The sequence below is a fragment of the Staurois parvus genome, unplaced genomic scaffold (assembly GCF_062004578.1).
Source record: "Staurois parvus isolate SC_StPar_1 unplaced genomic scaffold, SC_StPar_1.0 ptg001384l, whole genome shotgun sequence".
Lineage (NCBI taxonomy): Eukaryota > Metazoa > Chordata > Amphibia > Anura > Ranidae > Staurois > Staurois parvus.
In genome coordinates, this window is record NW_028319180.1 from 93291 (window position 1) to 117417 (window position 24127).

Consider the following 24127-nt stretch of genomic DNA (forward strand, 5'->3'; position numbering starts at 1 on the left):
GCTGACATTATGTATTAGTCCTCCTGCACACGGGACGTTTTTACAGCGGCTGTTTTTGGCTTTTCACGTTTTTTTCTACAGCCAGTAAACCCCCAGCATGTTCTCCTGTGTGTCCATCCCCGGCATGTTATCCTATGTGTCCATCCCCGGCATGTTCTCCTGTGTGTCCATCCCCGGCATGTTATCCTATGTGTCCATCCCCGGCATGTTCTCCTATGTGTCCATCCCCGGCATGTTCTCCTGTGTGTCCATCCCCGGCATGTTATCCTATGTGTCCATCCTCGGCATGTTATCCTATGTGTCCATCCCCGGCATGTTCTCCTGTGTGTCCATCCCCGGCATGTTATCCTATGTGTCCATCCCCGGCATGTTATCCTATGTGTCCATCCTCGGCATGTTATCCTATGTGTCCATCCCCGGCATGTTCTCCTATGTGTCCATCCCCGGCATGTTCTCCTATGTGTCCATCCCTGGCGTGTTATCCTATGTGTCCATCCCCAGCATGTTCTCCTATGTGTCCATCCCCGGCATGTTCTCCTATGTGTCCATCCCCGGCATGTTATCCTATGTGTCCATCCCCAGCATGTTCTCCTATGTGTCCATCCCCGGCATGTTCTCCTATGTGTCCATCCCCGGCATGTTATCCTATGTGTCCATCCCCGGCATGTTATCCTATGTGTCCATCCCCGGCATGTTCTCCTATGTGTCCATCCCCGGCATGTTATCCTATGTGTCCATCCCCGGCATGTTCTCCTATGTGTCCATCCCCGGCATGTTCTCCTATGTGTCCATCCCCGGCATGTTCTCCTATGTGTCCATCCCCGGCATGTTATCCTATGTGTCCATCCCCGGCATGTTCTCCTATGTGTCCATCCCCGGCGTGTTATCCTATGTATCCATCCCCGGCGTGTTATCCTATGTGTCCATCCCCGGCATGTTCTCCTATGTGTCCATCCCCGGGCGTGTTATCCTATGTGTCCATCCCCAGCATGTTATCCTATGTGTCCATCCCCGGCATGTTCTCCTGTGTGTCCATACACACAGATGTTTTTTGGCAGGGGCGTTTTTAGGATGGAAAAAAACCCAGGACTAATGGGTTTTTCGAGGTGTTTTTTAGCTGTAAAAACGCTCTAAAGCTGAAAACGTGGTAAAACACAGTAAACCAGCGTTTTTGGACCGAAAAAAACGAAATTTTATTGGGTCAAAAAAACCTCTAAAAAAAACGCAAATACGTAAAAACGCCACTACATGCTAATACAAAAACGCTAAAAAAACTCACGTTTTTAATGTGACTTAACACAGCTAACGTTACCAGCGTTATTAAAACACCCCGTGTGCATGGAGCCTTTTGCAGGCCATTCGGCCGATTTTTCAGCCGAAAAAGAAAATAAATAAATAATAGGTCGATTTTCGCATCATTAGTTGGTTAATTGGTCGGCCGGTTTTCATTATTTTGGCACATTTTTTTATCAGTGAAGTTGGAAAAAAAAATTACCCGGCAATGATGGGCAAATCGACTGATCTTTTTACCGATAAAAAAATCTGCGCATGAGCCGTGACGAAGAAGAAGGAGGAGGAAGGAAGGGAGGGAGGAAGGAAGGAAGGAAGGAGAAGAAGAAGGAGGAAGAAGAAGGAAAAAGTAGAAGAAGCAGAAGGAAAAAGTAGAGGAAGGAGAAAAAGGAAGAAGAAGAAGAAGAAAGATGTAGGAAGAAGATTTCCAGTCCACTGTTATATTTTATATGAAGTCTTGCGGTTTCAACAATCTATTTGTATCCGAATAAAACCATCTGTATCCGAAATGGATACAAAGAGATACATTGTTGCAACCGCAAGACTTTTTCCTGTCAAATATAATAGCAGAGCTCTCTGCAAGGGACAGAAGTAATTAAATGCAGGCCATAGACGGGACGAAAATCAGCCTATTTCTTTTTTACCGTTAGTTGTAACGTCGGCCTATTGAACGACCGATTTTTCGTTTTTTTTTTCTTTTAAAAAACGGCCGGTTTTCAACCCGTCTATGGCCTGCATTAATATTAATCAACTTCTTTGCATAGATATATAAAATGGTATAAAGATATCCTGTAAACAATGTAACAATTCTTTCTGCTGTTAGGGCTCATGTACACTGCAGCTGATAAACTCACGTTTAGGATCTGTTCAGCGTTTTTTTCAGCAGCCCCTGAACTCTCCCTAATGTTTTCCTATGTGTCCATGTACACATCGTCGTTTACAGGCAGTTGAGTTTACAGTCGGTTTTTTGAACGCACCAAACTTGCATTCAGGAGTAGAATTTATCAGGGTTTCACACGCCAAATGCTTTTAAACTCGGCTAACCGTGTTTGTAAGCGTTTGCATTTAGAAGCGTTTTTTAACTGTTCCATGTCCAGATGCTGTCCGGAGCCTTTTTTCATCATCAAAAATGTATGCAAAGCGTTTTCCATGTAATCAAATAGACCCGGTACACCAGCGCAGTCAGTTCCAGGTTCTGCGTGAAGGAAACAATGGTAGAACGCGACGCATTATACTCATGATGGGATCCATAGTGAATACAACCAGAAAAGACCGGTCATCTCAACACATACTGCTCTCTCTGCTTCTGATCTCCCGATTTCTCTCGTCTGAAATAGTTAAATATTTTACTGTTTTCCAGTGCATTCTGGGCATTTGGGAAGGTTTCCTGAGATTATCTTTAAAAAAACGCTTCTAAACGCAAATGCGTATAAAACGCGGTATGCAAACGCGGCTAAACAGATGTTTTTTAACCTACGTTTTCCAGCAGTCAGTTTTCATTGTTCAGAAGAGTTTTCCCAATGTCCTGTATACATGAGCCCTAAGTGCCATTTATGTACATTCAATAAACTTTATTATATCTTCACCACACAAGACAGTGGCCTGGATTCTTCTTCAACAGTATGGACCTGGAGCTGGAGCCTGAGCAATGCACCCACCATGCATGGATTGCGATTGCAATTCTTTGTAGGCTTCAATACGAAAAAAAAAGATTATTTTTTCTTTTTTCAATATCTATGAATTTATTTATTTTGACAAAACATACAATATGCATTTCTGCTTCAAGATATATTGTAGAAAAGGTTTAGTACATAACCAGTTCCTATAACTCAGCGGTTCTCAACCTGTGGGTCGCGACCCCTTTGGGGGTCGATCGGCCCTTTCCCGGGGGTTGCCAGACTCGGTGGTCAGACTCATGACAGCAGCCGGCACGGTGCCGCTTTGTCTGTGTGTCGTGTGTGCGCTGTGTGTGTAGATCGGACCTTAGAGGACGGGCGGGCACTTATGCTGGTGCACAGGAAGTGATGTCATATCTTCCTGTGTTTGAAGGAGCTGGATGCCCGGGCTGGTAAGTCGGGTCTGATGATTTTGCTGCACTCGGAGGGTAGACACTGTATCAGCACCACCGCTACCCACAGTTAGGTAAAGGGGCGCCCGCGGTGCTGCAAAGCCACTGCCACCAATGTTCTAAAATGGGTTTTGGAGGGATCCCCCACTGATCAATATATTTTGTATGGGGAGTGATACACTGAGCCACCAATGATTTATTTATTTTTTGGGGGGGGGACTGAGCCACCAATGATTTTTTTTTTGGGGGGCGGGATTAGACTGTTGTGATTGACTGCTTTCATTGCTGTTCGTCAGACAGGTGGGTGTGGTGTCAGAAGAAAATTCCCAGCGATTGCAAGCGCTTTTCACAGGTTTGCTGGCGTTTTTGTTTGTTTTTTTTTAATGGTGTAATTAGAAATAAATATTTCACAATATATAACTACATTTTGTCTATGTGATTAATCACTATGCTTTAATTATGTTCAATTTGTAGCAATAAAAATACATCCTGTATATCAGATATTTATATTACAATTCATAACAGTAGCAAAATACAGTTATGACGTAGCAACGAAAATAATTTTATGGTTGGGGGTCACCACAACATGAGGAACTGTATTAAAGGGTCGCGGCATTAGGAAGGTTGAGTACCACTGCTATAGCTGAACCCCCAGGTTTTCCTCTTCTACACGGGTAATACTGAAGGAAATGCCATCTCTCTAATAATATCACCTACTATATCAGGAAAAAGAATAGCTGACATTTAGGGCCAATTCACACTATAGAAACGCAGTGCAGATGCGTTCCGGATGCGCTTTTTGCATGCGCATTTTTGACACGTTTATGGCACGTTCCAGTGCGTTTTTGATGCGTTTTCTATGCATTCCAGTTAATTTTTTCCCCTCTCTTTTTCTTCAAATTAAATAGGGACATGTGCGTTCGGGTGCGTTCCAATGCAGTTTTGATGTGTTTTTCCGTGTTCCAGTACAGTTCTGTGCAGAAAAAAAATGCAGCATGCCCAACTTTTTTTTTTTTAGGGATGCACCAAAATTTTGGTGGCTGAAACATTTAGACCGAAAACACCCCTTTTGGCCATAGGCCAAAATGAAAAAAAGCACCGATACAGGTGCCGAAAAAACCCACTCCCTCGCTGCTGCCCGCCCCTTGCCGCCGCCCCTCGTCGCTGCTGCCACCGGCCACTGCTCAGTAGTTCTCAGCCTTACCTGAGAAACCATTGAACGATCCCGGCGCTGAGCATAGAGATGAGTGAAGGAAAGATGGCTTCCACTCATCTCTATGCCCTTGGAGGACCACAGCAATGTCACTTCCGGTTCCATATATATATATATATAGTAGCACAGTGGCTAAATGGTTAGCACTTCCACCTGGCAGTACTCGGGTCGTTGGTTCGAATCCCAGTCATGGCACCACCTGCCTGGAGTTTGCATGTTCTCCCTGTGCCTGGTTTCCTCCGGGTACTCCGGTTTCCTCCCACACTTCAAAAACATGCTGGTAGGTGAATTGGATCCTGTCTAAATTGTCCCTAGTATGTGTATGTATAAATGTGAGTTAGGGACCTTAGATTGTACGCCCCTTGAGGGTTAGGGACTGATGTGAATGTACAATATATATGTAAAGCGCTGAGTAAATTAACGGCGCTATATAAGTACCTGAAATAAATAAATTATATATATATATATTTTTTTTTTTTTTTAAAGCACTAGATCAACGCTTGTTTTTGATCCGATGCTTTACATTGCAGAGGAGAGATGTGGGGTCTTATTGATCCCACATCTCTCCATAAAGAGGACCTGTCATTACTTATTTCTAATCACAAGGGATGCATACATTTCTTGTGATAAGAATGAAAGGGATTAAAACATTTTGTAAAGGGACAGTGCAAAAAAAAAAAAATTTAAATAAATAAAAAAAATTAAGTTTAAATTGCCCCCATCCCCCCGTGCTCGCACATAGTGGGGAACGCATACGTAGGCCAAGCCCACATATGTAAATGGCGTTCAAACCACACACGTGAGGTATCGCCACGAACGACGGAGCAAGAGCAATAATTCTCACACTAGACCTCCTCTGTAACTTTACACTGCTAACCTGTAGAAATTTTTAAAGCGTCACCCATGGAGATTTTTAAGTACTGCAATTTCACGAGTGTACGCAATTTTAAAGCGTGACATGTTGGGTATCTATTTATTGCCGTAACATTCTCTTTCATATTTTCCAAAAAAATTGGGGTATATATATTTTTTTTAATCAAAGTGTATTTTTTCCAAAAGATATATATTCATTTTTAAAAACTGGTTTTCGGCCAAGTGCATTTTGAATTTTCGGTTTCGGCACTAGAATTTTCATTTCGGTGCACCACTACTTTTTTTTTTCTGCAACTGGAACTGCAAGCACTAATGTGAACTATGACACTGACAACCATATCACCTACTTTCTGTGCGTTTTGGATGCTGAAAAAAAAAAGCAACTGAAACGCATGTCGTGTAAACTGGCCCGAAGTAAATAGTCTGTAGATTCCCACCTGATCTCTCACATTTACTATTCTTCCAAGGAGTAAGGGACAATGCGTTCGGAGTCTTGATATACACCTTCCCTTCACAGACCTTCACTTCATATACTTGATTCTAAAAGAAATAAATTATGTAAATAGATCAGCCAAAACAGAAGCAGCAATCATAACATTAAAATGGAACTAAAAAAAATAAAATGAGCAAACAGGCAGGAATTTTAATGCAGAACAGACATGCTAAGTTACTTACCTGCCTATCCACCCCTGTACAGTGAGTTGCACAAATCACTGTACAAATTAAGCAATGCCAAATCTGATGGAACTCCTGAGCATGCGCAGGAGTGACATCATCCCCGCTCAGCCAATGACAGGCGATCGAGACCCAGAAGCCAGCCGCTCGAAGATGTCAGTGGCCGGGTAGGTAGCAGAGGGACACTGCATCGCTGGAACCGCAGTGAATATAGTTCCAGTTTAAAGTGTTACTCAACGCAGATTTTTTTTTATATAATTAAAATTCGAAGCATGTTATACTCACCTGCTCTGTGCAGTGGTATTGCACAGAGTGGCCCCGATCCTCCTCTTCTCGGGTCCCCCGCCAGCTCCTCCTCTTCTTTGTGTGTCCCCCATAGCAAGCCATCTGCTATGGGGACAAATGCTCCCGACCTGTGGATCTATGGAGCCGCACTCTTTAGACACACAATGCGGGACTTAGCTCTGCCCCCCCCCCACTTCCTCTTCACTGCACTTGATTGACAGCAGCAAGAGCCAATGGCTCCTGCTGCTGTTCGAGTCCTTGTGTGAAGAGGAAGTGGGGGGAGAAGAGATGCAGCCGTGCAGAGTACTGATCTCTTCTCTCTTCTCTTCCCCTTCACACAAGGAAGGGGGAGCACAGGGAACATAAAGACGTTTTTTACCTAAAGTGTTACTAAACCCACAACAGTACAATCAGTCTGTAGATGCAGTAAAGCATGCTTGTTATACTCACTGTGGAGCCTAAGGGGTTAATCCTCTGCATTGTGTAAAAAGGCCATTTGATCCTGAATTCTCTGCCCCTTCTCTTGTTCAAATGTCCACATCTTATCTCCTGATAAGACAGACTGAACCGTAGCCATTCTGCACATGCTCAGTTTGGTGTGTATTGCTAGGGAGGTTATTTTTTTTCTTGGGAGAGTGCATGTGATCAGCACGGGACAAATCAGCACTGTCCAGACAGACGTCAGGGGTTCTGCATTCACCTAGAGCAGAAGCTCCTCCTACAAGCTATAACCAGTGTTCTGCTGGACACTGACAGAAGTCACAAGACTGCTCTATACTGCTGATGACAAAAAGGTATTTAGCAGTTTATCTTTACTAAAATAATTGCACTTCCATGTTGTTAATATAGTTAATGAAGGGTCCGGGGAGAGCAGATATAGTGAATGCAGGGTCCGGGGAGAGCAGATATAGTGAATGCAGGGTCCGGGGAGAGCGGATATAGTGAATGCAGGGTCCGGGGAGAGCAGATATAGTGAATGCAGGGTCCGGGGAGAGCGGATATAGTGAATGCTGGGTTTGGGGAGAGCGGATATAGGGAACGCAGGGTCCTGGGAGACTAGATATAGTGAATGCAGAGTCCGGGGACACCGGATATAGTGAATGCAGAGTCCGGGGACACCGGATATAGTGAATGCAGAGTCCGGGGACACCGGATATAGTGAATGCAGAGTCCGGGGACACCGGATATAGTGAATGCAGAGTCCGGGGAGAGCGGATATAGTGAATGCAGAGTCCGGGGAGAGCGGATATAGTGAATGCAGAGTCCGGGGACACCGGATATAGTGAATGCAGGGTCCTGGGAGACCAGATATAGTGAATGCAGGGTCCGGGGAGAGCGAATATAGTGAATGCAGGGTCCGGAGAGAGTGGATATAGTGAATGCAGGGTCCGGGGAGAGCGGATATAGTGAATACAGAGTCCGGGGACACCGGATATAGTGAATGCGGGGTCCGGGGAGACCAGATATAGTGAATGCAGGGTCCGGAGAGAGTGGATATAGTGAATGCAGGGTCCGGGGAGACCGGATATAGTGAATGCAGGGTCTGGGGAGACCAGATATAGTGAATGCAGAGTCCGGGGAGAGTGGATATAGTGAATGCAGAGTCTGGGGTGACCAGATATAGTGAATGCAGGGTCCGGAGAGAGTGGATATAGTGAATGCAGGGTCCGGGGAGACCGGATATAGTGAATGCAGGGTCTGGGGAGACCAGATATAGTGAATGCAGAGTCCGGGGAGAGTGGATATAGTGAATGCAGAGTCTTGGGAGACCAGATATAGTGAATGCAGGGTTCGGGGTTTAGTAACATTTTAATGCAAGCAATGCATTAAAAGGTAAAACACGTTTTTAGGTTTAGTATCACTTTAAAGTATAACTAAAGGCAAATTTTTATTTTTTTTAGCTTTGCATAGAGTGGAGAGGGATTACAAAGTTTGTCAGATTTTTATTGCGATCTGTGCCCCGGTTAGGGAGATTCACCCTCTCTATTTGCCCTGTTTACCATTATCATTGAAAGTAAAAGAAAATCCAAATTTTGGGTTGTCCCCAGAAAAGTAAAAGAGAGGAAATCTTCCAATGGGGACACTAATTCATGTTACCTTGGGTTTCCCTTAATTTGGAGTGATTTCCTCTCACTTCCTGTTCTCGATACAGGACAGGAAGTGAAGGGAAATCTCTTCAATGGGATACATATAGCAAAAAATAAACTGATGGGGGTTACAAATCTCTCATAGGCCTCATTCACACCACGAAGTGACATCTTGCTTACTACTATTCGTGTGATCACTGATTGGCCAATCAGTGAGCACATGAATCAGGACCTCACACAGAGGTCCTGTACAGCGATTGGTGTTCCACTGTGTCCGGAGGACACAGCTGGCACCGGATCGCGGTGCGGCACGCTCCCAGGGAGTGCGCACAGGCTGTGAATGCGGGCGCCGTTTATAAACGGCAACCCGCTCCTGCACTGCTCCCGTCCGGCTTTTTATGTACATGGGCCGGACGGGAAGTGGTTAAGCTAAGTTCACCTATTGTAAATAAATAAATGTACATGATTTTCCAGGTAAAAATGTGCATTTATTATTTATTTTTTACACCACAGCCTGCAAAAGCATTGCATCCGCAAACAGTAGATTGCAGGTGCAACTTCAGGCTCCTGCAGACAAAGCTGTCTGCCTGTACCTCTTGTTATGGGAGTACGGGAAGAGTCGGTGAACTATGAGGGTGCTCACGAGCGTCCTCGCAGTTCACTGCAAGGTGGGACTGGTAGTTCATTCTTTTCACAGACTGTTGTGAATGAATGATGTGGCTTTGTGGGTGGAGGACAGCAGGTGCAGGGAGAGGAACCTCCACCCACTGTAATGGAGGCGGGCGGGGATGGGGGAGTATACCGGCTGCACAGTAACATGTTGCATGCTAAATAAAGGTGTAACATGTTACAAAAGGTGAACTTTAATGCCTTGTGCATACGGGCGACTTAGCCTATGCGTCAAATGAAGGCGTTTTTGGACCCATCAAACAGCAGCTTATCAAACTTCCGCTGTTCAAAATCTTTAAAAAACTCAGTCATCCCACAGTAAGAAAGACTGTACCTAACCTGTAGTCCAGAGGAGGAGGATCCATCTTCCAAGCAGAACTCAAAATAATGCCAGGGGCAAGTTAATGCGAAGCGACCATTACACAGTTCTTCGATGTCCCCCTGCTCCAACGGTCCTCCTATTGTATGAAGACAAATCATGAGAAACCCAACAACACTCTTATCTGCTAGCAAAGGACTTCAAAATTGCTATTGTAAAATATTCTTCCCTTATACCAGTGCTTCTCAAATAGTGGGGCACGCCCCCCAGGGGGGGCGCAAGGCTCCGTCAAGGGGGGCGCGGCGCGGTGCCGCCGCCGTCCCCCCCCCTTCCGACAGAAGGGACACTAAGTACAGGGGTGGTCAGAGGGCTGCTGTCTCTTACCTGGCTCCCACGATGACCCATCCAGGAAGCGCTGCTCCTTCCGTCACTCCGGCCACTCCCTCACTCCTGCCGCTCGGCTCTTCCTCCTCACCGGAGATTGGCCGCCAGAACTGTAGCTCAGGAAAGGTACACAGGCGGCCAATCACGGGCGAGGAGGCGGAGTCGAGCGGACCCGCGAAAATCGAGTGAGGGAAAAGCCGGTAAGTGTGCAGTGCAGAGGTACTGCTGCAAAAATACTATTTACAGTTGCGCGGGGGGGCGCGAAATGTTTTCTTCTTCCTAGGGGGGGCATGACAGAAAATAATTGAGAAGCACTGCCTTACACCAAGGAGGACACATAACACCTATTATGTAAACTGTGGCAGGATCATTTACTCAATGTGATAACATAAACGTGCCAAGGGTGTGGACATTTTTGCAAAAGCTACTTGTCCAGGGACTAAATCGGGGCCCCCAACAAAAAGAGGCTTTATGGCAACTTAAACGTGTAAAATTTTTAACATTGTACTGTTTATCTCCTTCTTCCCTCCCTGCCTGTCTCCAGCACCGCACCCGGGGACTAGCAGGGAGGGGAGAGACCTTGCAGTGTAATAAGCACAGATTGGCTGCTCATCAGGAAAGGGGAGTGTCAGGGCTTATACTTTATGCCTTTCGCTGTCAAAGCCGTTTTAGGATTTTTTGCACAAGTTTAAAAAATCATATTAGGCCTGAAGATGACATAAAACTCCCAAACATGATATAGTGCAGAGTCCAGGCAGAGCAGAGACCGGATATAGTGAACGCGGGGTCCGGGGAGAGCGGATATGGTGAACGCGGGGCCTGGGGAGAGCGGATAGGGTGAACGCAGGGTCCGGGGAGAGCGGATATGGTGAATGCAGGGTCCGGGGAGAGCAGATATAGTGAATGCAGGGTCCGGGGAGACCAGATATAGTGAATGCAGGGTCCAGGGAGACCAAAAATAATGAATGCAGGGTCCGGGGAGAGCGGATATAGTGAATGCAGGGTTCGGGGAGACCGGATACAGTGAATGCAAGGTCTGGGGAGACCGGATACAGTGAACGCTGGGTCCTGGGAGACCGGATATGGTGAACGCGGGGTCCTGGGAGACCGGATATGGTGAACGCGGGGTCCTGGGAGACCGGATATGTTGAACGTGGGGTCTGGGGAGACCGGATATAGTGAACGCGGGGTCCGGGGAGAGCGGATATAGTGAACGCGGGGTCCGGGGAGAGCGGATATAGTGAACGCGGGGTCCGGGGAGATCGGATATAGTGAATGCATGGTCCTGGGAAACCGGATATAGTGAATGCAGGGTCATGGGAGACCAAATATAGTGAATTCAGGGTCCTGGGAGACCGGATATAGTGAATGCAGGGTCCGGGGAGACCGGATATAGTGAACGCGGGGTCCGGGGAGAGCGGATATAGTGAACGCGGGGTCCGGGGAGAGCGGATATAGTGAACGTGGGGTCCGGGGAGAGCGGATATAGTGAACGCGGGGTCCGGGGAGATCGGATATAGTGAATGCGGGGTACTGGGAGACCGGATATAGAGAATGCGGGGTCCTGGGAAACCGGATATAGTGAATGCAGGGTCCTGGGAGACCAAATATAGTGAATTCAGGGTCCTGGGAGACCGGATATAGTGAATGCAGGGTCCTGGGAGACCGGATATAGTGAATGCAGGGTCCTGGGAGACTGGATATAGTGAATGCAGGGTCCTGGGAGACAGGATATAGTGAATGCAAGGTCCTGGGAGACCGGATATAGTGAATGCGGGGTCCTGGGAGACCGGATATAGTGAATGCAGGGTCCTGGGAGACCGGATATAGTGAATGCAGGGTCCGGGGTTTAGTAACACTTTAAGACCACTGCTTTCACACACAGAGCAAGGGTCCTTCTCTGAAAGAATGAGGGGGATTTAGCAAAACTGGAGCAGGTGTGCATGGCAGCCAATCAGCTTCTAGCTTTTATTTTCAAAGCTTAACTGAACAAACTGAAGACAGAAGCTGACTGGTTGCCATACACAGCTGCTCCAGATTCTGTCTGCTCCAGTTTTGATACATTTTCTGCATCTGTAACGGCTATATATTTCGTGTAAGAAAACATTTCACAATGCCGTACCTTCATGTGGACATGCAGAATCCATGGCATAGAATTTGCCATCTGCCTGAATTAGAACCAGATGTTCCCCATCCTCTGAGTACAATCTATAGGAAAACACAAGTATTACATTGAACATTAAAGCAGAATTATAGGCAATGTGTAGAAAACTACAGCGGAAACATTCTGGTAAACCAAACAAGACTGAATACTTTATATCTGTAACTTCCTCCTTTATCAAATAAAAACCAGGAGATCCTGCCAATGAATGTACTTCCTCTGACAACACTCATTTCTCAGTTCTAAAGCCTTAAGATTTGCATTCTCTGCACGAAGGTGAGAAATGTCCATGTCCATGCATATCATCTATGAGAATGCAGTCAGGCAAGTACCGTTCTCCTGGCAACCGCCAAACCCAGACACATCCATTGGATTGCCAGACAGAGAAGCGTGATTGGTCACTCCAGAGAACACATCTCTAGAGTCCAGTGGCAGCGTGCTTTACACCACGGCATCCGACGCTTTGCATTGCACTTGGTGATGTAAGGCTTGGATGCAGCTGCTCGGCCATGGAAACCCATTCTATGAAGTTCTCTACGCACTGTTGTTGGGCTCATCTGAAGGCCACACCAAGTTTGGAGGTCTTTAGCTATTGACTCTGCAGACACTATTGCTCTCACTCAGACATTTGCGGTGATACCTCACACGTGTGGTGCTATCACTGTTTCCGAATGGGTGTGGGACTGACGTTTGCGGTCGCCGTTGCGTGCGAGCACGGTGGGACAGGGGTGCTTTTGTACTTTTATACTGTCTTTTTAAATGGTTTTTCTTGTAATCACTTTATTGCGATCACAAGCAATGTAAACATTCTTTGCGATAGCAGTAAGCAGTGACAGGCCCTCTTTACTGGACATCTGGGGTCAAAAATGAAATATGCGACTCTTCTGGTTTGTAAAACCATAGAGATGATCAGGGAAGATCCATTCCCCAATCACCTTTACACCGTGTTCCAAATTATTATGCAAAATGATATTTTTCTCATTTACCTAAATCAGGGGTAGGCAACCTGAGAGCCACAGGACTACAAGTTCCATCATGCCTCTGCAAGTCATAGCTGTAACTGTCAGTTTTGTCATCTTTGCAATGCCTCATGGGAAATGTAGTTCCACAACAGCTAGAGAGCCGCAGGTTGCCTACCCCTGACCTAAATAATTGATGTAAATAACAGTCGGCATAATTCTCAGGTTACAGCTATAAGAGTACAATTCACATTTTATTGAACAAACCTCCTAATAACAGGATTTTTGTTCCAAATTATTCCGCACAGTAAGTTTCAAAACACTTTATAGGTTGTAAAGAACTGAAATTTGTCATTTGTTGTGTTTGCAGCATATTTACTGAAATCAAAAGCTATTTCAAACTTTTAACATTTTAACTTTTTAAACATTTTAACAGGTCAGGTTACATTGTAACATAGGACCCCTTATTTGATAGCAGATCACAAGTCTTGCATCCATTGAACTTGTGAGTTTTTGGACAGTTTCTGCTTGAATTTGTTTGCAAGATGTCAGAATAGCCTCCCAGAGCTGCTGTTTGGATGTAAACTGCCTTCCACCTTCATAGATCTTTTGCTTGAGGATGCTCCAAAGGTTCTCAATAGGACTGAGGTCAGTCGAGGATGGAGGCCACACCATGACTTTCTCTCCTTTTATCCCCATAGCAGCCATTGATGCAGAGGTATTCTTTGCAGCATGAGATGGTGCATTGTCATGCATGAAGATGATTTTATTCCTTCTGTACCAGAAAAGAAAGTGGTCAGTCATAAACTCCACATACTTTGCAGAAGTCATCTTTACACCTTCGGGGACCCTAAAGGGGCCGACCAGCTCTGTTCCCATGTTTCCGGCCCAAAACATGACTCCACCACCGCCTTGCTGACATCACAGCCTTGTTGGAACAGGGTGGCCGTCCACCAACCATCCACTACTCCATCCATCTGGACCATCCAGGGTTGCACGGCACTCATCAGTGAACAGGACTGTTTGAAAATTAGTCTTCATGTATTTTTCTGCCCAATGCAGCCGTTTCTGCTTGTGAGCATTGGTTATTGGTGGCCGAATAGAAGGTTTATGCACAGTTGCAACACTCTGGAGGACTCTACACCTTGATGTCCGTGGGACTCCAGAGGCACCAGCAGCTTCAAATATCTGTTTGCTGCTATGTAATGGTATTTTAGCAGCTGCTCTCTTGATCCGATGCATGGATCTGGCAGAAATCTTCCTCAATGTGCCTTTATCTGCACCAACCCGTCTGTGCTCTGAATCAGCCACAAATCTCTTCATAGTGCGATGATCACGCTTAAGTTTTCGTGAAATATCGAATGTTTTCATATCTCATCCAAGGCATCGAACTATTTCACTCTTTTCGGCAGCAGAGAGATCCTTTTTCTTCCCCATATTGCTTGAAAATGGTGCTCTGCCTAATAATGTGGAACGCCGTCCTTTAGTAGTTTTTCCTTAAATTGGGCTCACCGGCCAATCTAATTATCACAGGTGTCCGAGATTGTTTTCAGTGATCAAAAGAGCCCTGACACACAATGCCATCCATGAGTTACACTGAAAAACAAAATATTTCATCTTTGTGACACTTAAATAGAATTTGCATAATGATTTGGAACGCGGTGTATAGTAAGCCAGTGGAACCACCGGCTTCAGTGCCAGGTTTTCTAGTGGGATAGGAGAGCCCAGAGAGGCACCAGAGGGTGGTATGGGGGGGGGGGGGCTCTGCCACTTGTAAAAGCAATCCAGAGGCTAATTAGCCACTAGGATGACTTTACAAGAAACAGAAATGGCTGCTGAAAAAAAACAATACCGGGATGATGACTGTACAGTGGGGATCGAAAGTTTGGGCACCCCAGCTAAAAATTTGTATTAATGTGCATAAAGAAGCCAAGGAAAGATGGAAAAATCTCCAAAAGGCATCAAATTACAGATTAGATATTCTTATAATATGTCAACAAAAGTTAGATTTTATTTCCATCATTTACACTTTCAAAATATTATAAGAATGTCTAATCTGTAATTTGATGCCTTTTGGAGATTTTTCCATCTTTCCTTGGCTTCTTTATGCACATTAATACAAATTTTTAGCTGGGGTGCCCAAACTTTCGATCCCCACTGTAGCTGCAGGCATCATCCCAGTATAACAACTTACATTGGCCACACACGTAGATTTTCATTTGAGAATTTTAGTTTCAAGAATATTCTTTTGATTTTCTAATCATTCGTGGGGTCCAATCAGTGTCCAATTTTCATCAGCAGTGATGGGAAAATTTGAAGGGGCAGGAAGGAAAACGTTTCTCGATCAAACGAATTTTCGGCCACTGTATGTGGTTATCATTCAGAAATTACATTCAATTTAAAATCAAATGTTAAAAGCAAAAGACAAATTTTACAATGGCAGTCGTTCATTCATCGAATGTGCAAAGGATTTTCATACGACTTTTCTTACAAATATTCTCCTCCAAAAATCTACAGGTGTATGCCAGGATTTATACCTGGTGACATACAGCCTTGGCGAAAAGTTTTAAAAACACAAATATTATTTTCACAGAGTCTACTGCTTCAGTGTTTTTAGATCTTTTGTCAGATGTTACTATGGGATAATGACGTATAATTACAAGCATTTCATAAGTGCCAAAGGATTTAACAATTACATGAAGTTTATACAAATAGTCAATATTTGCCGTGTTGACCCTTCTTTTTCAAGACCTCTGAAATTTGCCCTGGCTTGCTGTCAATCCACTTCTGGGCCACATCCTGACTGATTGATGGCAGCCCATTCTTGCATAATCAATGCTTGGAGTTTGTCAGAATTTGTGGGGTTTTTTGTTCACACGCCACTTGAGGATTGACCACATGTTCTCAATGGAATTAAGGTCTGGGGAGTTTGCTGGCCATGGACCCAAAATGTTGATGTTTTGTTCCTCAGGCCACTTAGTTATCACTTTTTCCTTATGGCAAGGTGCTCCATCGTGCTGGAAAAGGCATTGTTCATCACCAAACTGTTCTTGGATGGTTGGGAGACGTTGCTCTCGGAGGATGTTTTTGGACCATTCTTTATTCATGGCTGTGCTCTTAGGCAGAATTGTAAGTGAGCTCACTGCTTTGGCTGAGAGGCGACCCCACACATGGATGGTCTAAGGATGCTTCACTGTTGGCATGGCACAGGACTGGTGGTAGAACTCCCTTTTCTTCTCTGGACAAGGTTTTTTTCTGGATGCCCCAAACAATCAGAAAGGGGATTCATCAGAGAAAATGACTTTACCCCAGTGCTCAGAAGTCCAATCCCTGGACCTTTTGGAGAATATCAGTCTGTCCCCGATGTTTTTCCTGGAGAGAAGTGGCTTCTTTTCTGCCCTTCTTGACACCAGGCCATCCTTTCAAAAGACTTCTCCTCCCTGTGCGTGCCGATACGTCACACCTGCCTGCTGCCATTCCTGAGCAAGCACTGCATTGGTGGTGCCCCCATCCCGCAGCTGAATCAAGTTTAGGAGATGGTCCTGGAGCTTGCTGGACTTTCCTGGGCGCCCTGAAGCCATCTTCACAACAACTGAATTTTTCTCATTTTTGATGATTCAATAAATGGTTGATTTAGGTGCAATCTTAGTAGCAGCAATATCCTTGCCTGTAAATCTCTTTTTGTGCAAAATAATGATGACTGCATGTGTTTCCTTGCAGGTAACCATAGCTAACAGAGGAAGAACAATGATTTCAAGCACCACCCTTGTCATGTTTCACATGACTGTCATATTGACTGCTATATGCCTTTAAGAGTTTCTATATTTTGTTTCTGCTCCTCCCTTTCCTTTGGTTTAGTTAATGCTGTATAGATAGCGCTCCCCCTTTCCCAGAAATGCATTGCAGCTCTAGCCACATGTCATGGAGTAGGACACATTGTGATCTTTTGACCTATCGAATGTACATTGTTGTAAGATTCTCTCAGTTTATGGAATAAACTTCACAAGATCTACAAGATGTCTTATCGATTGAGTCACTGACTGTGGTATCCAACGGAGGTTGAAGTTATCGCTATCTCATCACAATGCTTATGCAGGCCATAGATGGGTCGAAAATCAGCTGATTTTTTGGCCGAAAAAACCCCCCAAAAAACGGCCGATTTTTGCACCGTTAATGGGTTAATTGGTCGGCCGTTTTTCTGTATTTTGGCACTTTTTTTTAGTAGGTTAAGTTGGGAAAAAAAAATGGCCGATTTGGAGGAGGAGGATTATTATTATTATTATTCCAGTCCGCTATTATATTTGACATGAAAAAGTATTGCGGTTGCAACAATGTATCCATTTGTATCCGAATAAAAACATTTGTATCCGAAATGGATACATTGTTGCAACCGCAATACTTTTTCATGTCAAATATAATAGCGGAGCTCTCTGCAGGGACAGAAGTAATTAAATGCCGGCCGTAGACGGGATGAAAATCGGCCTATTTTTTTTATTGTTGGTGGTAATGTCGGCCTATTGAACGACCAATTTTTCGTTTTTTTGTTAAAAAATGGCCGGTTTTCAACCCGTCTATGGCCTGCATTAGATTGGAGAGACAGAACAACCCTCCTTTTAAAGCTTCCAGTCTGTTATTCTAACTCAATCAGCATGACAGAGTGACCTCAAGCTTTGTACTCATCGTTATTTTGGCAGATTTTTTTTATCGGTAAAGTTGGAAAAAGATCGGCCGATTTTCGTGGCAATTATGGGTAAATCGGCTGATCTTGGAGGAGGAGGAGGTTGTTGGTAAGGTGTATGAGTCTAGCGGCAGTCGCTGATTGGTTGGTAAGGTGTATGAGTCTAGCGGCAGTCGCTGATCGGTTGGTAAGGTGTATGAGTCTAGCGGCAGTCGCTGATCGGTTGGTAAGGTGTATGAGTCTAGCAGCAGTCGCTGATCGGTTGGTAAGGTGTATGAGTCTAGCAGCAGTCGCTGATCGGTCGGTAAGGTGTATGAGTCTAGCAGCAGTCGCTGATCGGTCGGTAAGGTGTATGAGTCTAGCAGCAGTCGCTGATCGGTCGGTAAGGTGTATGAGTCTAGCAGCAGTCGCTGATCGGTCGGTAAGGTGTATGAGTCTAGCAGCAGTCGCTGATCGGTTGGTAAGGTGTATGAGTCTAGCAGCAGTCGCTGATCGGTTGGTAAGGTGTATGAGTCTAGCAGCAGTCGCTGATCGGTCGGTAAGGTGTATGAGTCTAGCAGCAGTCGCTGATCGGTCGGTAAGGTGTATGAGTCTAGCAGCAGTCGCTGATCGGTCGGTAAGGTGTATGAGTCTAGCAGCAGTCGCTGATCGGTCGGTAAGGTGTATGAGTCTAGCAGCAGTCGCTGATCGGTCGGTAAGGTGTATGAGTCTAGCAGCAGTCGCTGATCGGTCGGTAAGGTGTATGAGTCTAGCAGCAGTCGCTGATCGGTCGGTAAGGTGTATGAGTCTAGCAGCAGTCGCTGATCGGTCGGTAAGGTGTATGAGTCTAGCAGCAGTCGCTGATCGGTCGGTAAGGTGTATGAGTCTAGCAGCAGTCGCTGATCGGTCGGTAAGGTGTATGAGTCTAGCAGCAGTCGCTGATCGGTCGGTAAGGTGTATGAGTCTAGCAGCAGTCGCTGATCGGTCGGTAAGGTGTATGAGTCTAGCAGCACTCGCTGATCGGTCGGTAAGGTGTATGAGTCTAGCGGCAGTCGCTGATCGGTTGGTAAGGTGTATGAGTCTAGCGGCAGTCGCTGATCGGTCGGTAAGGTGTATGAGTCTAGCAGCAGTCGCTGATTGGTTGGTAAGGTGTATGAGTCTAGCAGCAGCATTCATAATAGACTGAAGGGGGGATAGCCTGTGTAACGGTAGACCAGTGAGGAGGGAGTTGCAGTAATCGAGGCGGGATATAACCAAGGCGTGGATAAGTTGTTTTGTGGTGTCATTGGTCAGGGAGGGGCGGATTTTGGAAATGTTCCTGAGGTTGAGGCGGCAGGATTTAGCCAGTGAAAAAACGCGTGGCGACGGCAGACGTGCGGTTTAAAAAAAAGGCTTGACACTCAAAAGGGGTGCGTTCGCTGCGTGTAAGGCGTCCCATTGAAAGAAATGAGTTGCGTTGTGCGAGCGCCGCGTCACTGTGCGCAAATCATGGTGAGATCTGTGATATCAATGGCACCGAATGATGATCTGATTACATTTTATTCATTCTTAGGGTCCAGAAAGGAAGAGGAGAGGGGGGAGGGTAGAGAAGGCCTGTCATGGTGATACAGTGGACAGCCATCCCGAAGCGCACGCCCCCTAGTAAAACACTCCCTGCACATAGTTAACCCTTTGATCGCCCCTCACATTAACCCCTTCCTGCCCAGTGCCATTAGTACAGTGTCAGAGCTGTTTTTTAGCACTGATCACTGTATTGGTGTCACTGGGGATGTCAGCGACACCAAGTCAGTTCCCTCCAGTGTCAGAATGTCCGACGCAGTCCCACTAAAAGTCACTGATCACCGCTATTACTACAAAAAATCCCAGTATATATACCGCCATTTGTAAACGCTATAACTTTCACGTAAACCAATTAATTTACACATATAGGGATTTGTTTTTAGCAAAGACACGGAGCAGAATAGATTTTGGCCGAAATTTATAACAAAATTTGATTTTTACATTTTTTTTACCGGACATATTTAATAGCAAAAACTCAAAAATATTGTTTTTTCTCAAAACTGTCGGGTTTTTTTTGCTTATAGCGGAAAAAATAAAAACCGCACAGGCAATAAAATACCACCAAAAGAAAGCTCAATTCTTGGGAAAAAAAGGATGTAAATTTCATATGGGTGCAGCGTTGCATGACCGCGCAATTGTCAGTTAAAGTAATACAGCGCCGTAACACAAAAAATGGCCTGGTCAGGAAGGGGGGTAAATCCTCTACAGCACGGGTGTCAAACTGGCAACCCTTCAGCTGTTGCCAAACTACAAGTCCCATGAGGCATTGCAAGATTGACAGTTACAAACATGACTCCCACAGGCAGAGGCATGATGGGACTTGTAGTTTGGCAACAGATGGAGGGCCGCCAGTTTGACACCCGTGCTCTAGAGGGCAAGTGGTTCAGGTAGAGGTGTGACTTCCATGCTGATATGTTGCTTAGTAGATTTGTGATACGGGAGGAGATTAACAGAGCGGAAATCATCCAGTGCCATTGACCCCACTAACAGAGCGAAGATCGTCCAGTGCCATTGACCCCACTAACAGAGCGAAGATCGTCCAGTGCCATTGCCCCACTAACAGAGCGAAGATCGTCCAGCGCCATTGCCCCACTAACAGAGCGAAGATCGTCCAGTGCCATTGCCCCACTAACAGAGCGAAGATCGTCCAGTGCCATTGCCCCACTAACAGAGCGAAGATCGTCCAGCGCCATTGCCCCACTAACAGAGCGAAGATCGTCCAGTGCCATTGCCCCACTAACAGAGCGAAGATCGTCCAGCGCCATTACCCCACTAACAGAGCGAAGATCGTCCAGCGCCATTGCCCCACTAACAGAGCGAAGATCGTCCAGCGCCATTACCCCACTAACAGAGCGAAGATCGTCCAGCGCCATTGCCCCACTAACAGAGCGAAGATCGTCCAGCGCCATTACCCCACTAACAGAGCGAAGATCGTCCAGCGCCATTACCCCACTAACAGAGCGAAGATCGTCCAGCGCCATTGCCCCACTAACAGAGCGAAGATCGTCCAGCGCCATTGCCCCACTAACAGAGCGAAGATCGTCCAGTGCCATTGCCCCACTAACAGAGCGAAGATCGTCCAGTGCCATTACCCCACTAACAGCGAAAATCGGCAGATTATTCTTAGGTCCAATTTTCGAACGAAAAATTGTACGGACATGGACTCATGTACAGCCGGCCTAAGTAACTTGGTGGGCGGAGGCATTGGGGGGGGGGGGGGGGTGGAGTAAAGAATAAAGGGTAGAAAAGAGTTGATGAGGATTGGATGAGAGCGGTTTTATTCTCTCTTTACGCAGCGCGTCACAACTTATCTGACACCTCAGTAAAGTTTAAGAAAAAAAAATGAAAAGAAGCCGCATCACGCCGCCCCTCCATGTCACTGATTGGTGCGAGTGCGTCGGAGCGCGCGGAATGATGTGAATAAACGTCTTAGGGGGTTCCACGAAGGACTTAGCGGGAAATTTCTTCACACGACAATCACCGCCGTGACCCGGCCCTGAGGCGGCGTTCCCACGGGTGGACGCGTGCCATTTAGCGAGCTTCTGAAAAAACGCGTGGCGACGGGCGGACGCACGGATTAAAAAAAAAAGTCTTGACACTCAAAGGGGTGTGTGCGTTGCGTGTAAGGCGTCCCATTGAAAGGAATGAGTTGCGTTGTGCGAGCGCCGCGTCAGTGTGCGCACATCATGGTGAGAGCTGTGACATCAATGGAACCTAATGGTGATCTGATCCCGTTTTATTCATTCTTAGGATCCAGAAAGGAAGAGGGGAGGGGGAGGGGAGAGAAGGCCTGTCATGGTGATATAGTGGACATGTCCTTTAAGTGCCCGTGTGTGGGCGGGGCTTGCTCTTACTTGGTACACGGAGCCCGGAACCTCTCCTTCTCCCCCACACACCGCCAGCCGCTGTTCTCCACCACTTCCTTTAGGGCGCTCACCAACTCCTCCGGGAACCGATCCATCCCCCCCCTCACCTCACCGATACAGGGCGGCAAGTAGAGTTACTACAGACCGAGGCTCAGGCCTGCTCGCTGGAACCTCCCCCCCTCACCGGGCCTATCGAGCGCAGCGATGACGTCCCGGAGGGCCCCGCCCCCTCTCATTCTCATGGCAACAGAGCTTCCCTGACAACCACAACTCCATCCGGGTACCAGGGGCTGTCCTCAGCATCTTCCCATCAACTCTTCCCAACCCGGATAAAGATGACAGGAATGGAGCTGTGAGGGACAAGGAGACAGGAGATGTCTGCCTGGGGGGTGTATTCTGCATGTCTTCATTATTATTATACAGGATTTATGGCGCCAACAGTTTGCTCAGCGCTTTACAATATAAAGGGAGACCACGGGCAGACTGAGAACTCATGGGGCCCCCGGGCAATAGGGGATCATGGGGCCCCTGTGTCCTTGCCCAAACTCAAAAAAGCCTATGAAAAAGATACCAGGGGCATCTCATGGGGCCCCCTACTGACCCCGGGCCCTCAGGCAGTGTCCAAGTTTCCAAATGGTCAGTCCACATCTGCGGGAGACAATACAGCAACAATACAGTTCAATACAAGAGGGATAGGAGGGCCTGATCCTGGGAGCTTACAATCTAAGAGGGGGGGCTGGTGGAACATTACATTACATTACATTGAGTTTATATAGCGCCAAAGGGTTTGCTCAGCGCTGTACAATAGAGGGGGGGACAATACATGAAACATTACAGCAACTCCAAACAGCACACGAGGGGTTCGAGGGCCCTACTCTTTCGAGCTTACAATCTGGGAGGGAGGGGGTAGTGGTACAGGAGGAAGTGGCTGTGGGGGATGGAGTGGTAGGAGGAGTGAAGGAGAGCAGCAGTTAGGTGAGGGTGGGGTAGGCTTCCCTGAAGAGGTGGGTTTTCAGGGAGCGCCTGAAGGTGAGGAGGGAAGGTGACAGTCTGATGGATTGGGGTAGTGAGTTCCAGAGGATGGGGGAGGACCTGGAGAAGTCTTGCAGACGTGCGTGTGAGGAGGAGACCAGGGAGCAAGATAGAAGGAGGTCCTGTGAAGAGCGAAGGGTACGGGTAGGGTGGTACTTGGGAATCAGGTCGGTGAGGTAGTTAGGGGCAGTGTTGTGAACGGCTTTGTAGGTCAGAGTGAGTAGTTTGAATTTGATGCGTTGGGCAATAGGGAGCCAGTGGAGGGAGAGGCAGAGGGGGGTGGCAGAGGTGGAGCGGGTGGTGAGGTGGATGAGTCTAGCCGCTGAGTTGAGGATGGTCTGAAGCGGGGAGAGCCTGCACTGGGGTAGGCCGGTGAGGAGGGAGTTGCAGTAGTCAAGGCGTGAGATAATCAGGGAGTGCACAAGTAGTTTAGCGGTGTCTGGGGTAAGGAAGGTACAAGAGGTAATAACTGAGGGGGGTGTATGAAAGATTTGGGTATTAGCTGAAGGCAGGATAGGCTTTCATGTAGAGATGAGTTTTCGGGGATCGCCTAATAAAAACAACAACATAATAAAAATAAAGAGGGAAAAAAGACATCCATGCAGAATAAACCCCCTAGAAACAGATCTTTTTTTTTATTATTAATAATAATAATAATAATAATAATAATAATAATAATAATAAATGTATTGTTATTATTAGTATTTTAGTTGTAGTATTATTGTCATGAATAATAATAACAACATAATAAAACAACAATAAAAATTAAGAGAAACAAAAATGACTTCTGTACAGAATAAGCCCCCCAGATTATTAATAATACATATATTATTATTAATATTATTATTACACTAATACCACTACTATTACTACTAATAATAATAATAATAATACATGTGTTGTTCATAATAATAAAAAATATCTGTTTCTGGGGGATTCTGCATGGAAGTTTTTTTCTCTTTATTTTTATTATGTCATTATTATTTTATTATGTTATTAATATTCCTGATAATAGTAATACAATTTTAATAATAATAACACAAAAGTATTGTTATTAATAAAAAATAATCTGGTTCTGGGGGTTTTATTCTGCATGGAAGTTTTTTATTTTTTTAATGGTATTATTATGTTGCTGGGTCTTAGTCTTACGCCATAAATACTCAAGAGCACGGCTACGTTTTTTAATGCTAATAATACAATTTTAATAATAACAACAACAGAAACACATTTATTATTATTTTTTTTACTATAAATAATAATGAAAGGAACTGGTTCTGGGGAAGGGGAGACCAGATATAGTGAATGCAGGGTCCGGGGAGACCAGATAAAGTGAATGCAGGGTCCGGGGAGACCAGATATAGTGAATGCAGGGTCCGGGGAGACCAGATATAGTGAATGCAGGGTCCGGGGAGACCAGATATAGTGAATGCAGGGTCCGGGGAGAACAGATATAGTGAATGCAGGGTCCGGGGAGACCAGATAAAGTGAATGCAGGGTCCGGGGAGACCAGATATAGTGAATGCAGAGTT

At 45.8% G+C, this 24127-nt stretch overlaps 1 protein-coding gene across 3 annotated transcripts in view; it reads right to left on the reverse strand.

Moving 5' to 3' along the window:
- The window catches only part of LOC149436272 (uncharacterized), a 56968-nt gene extending 35200 nt beyond the window's left edge, over positions 1–21768 (reverse strand). For 2 of the 3 annotated variants that reach the window (XM_089661787.1, XM_089661786.1), the window contains exons 1-4: positions 21555–21768; positions 11986–12071; positions 9500–9618; positions 5882–5984 (exon numbers count right to left, since the gene is read on the reverse strand). In XM_089661787.1, the coding sequence (XP_089517913.1) occupies positions 5882–5984; positions 9500–9618; positions 11986–12071; positions 21555–21661 (415 nt within the window). In that variant the 5' untranslated portion in view covers positions 21662–21768. The remainder of the gene's footprint in view (positions 1–5881; positions 5985–9499; positions 9619–11985; positions 12072–21554) is intronic. The other variant, XM_089661785.1, reaches the window with a different exon arrangement.
- Between the last annotated feature and the right edge of the window lie 2359 nt (positions 21769–24127).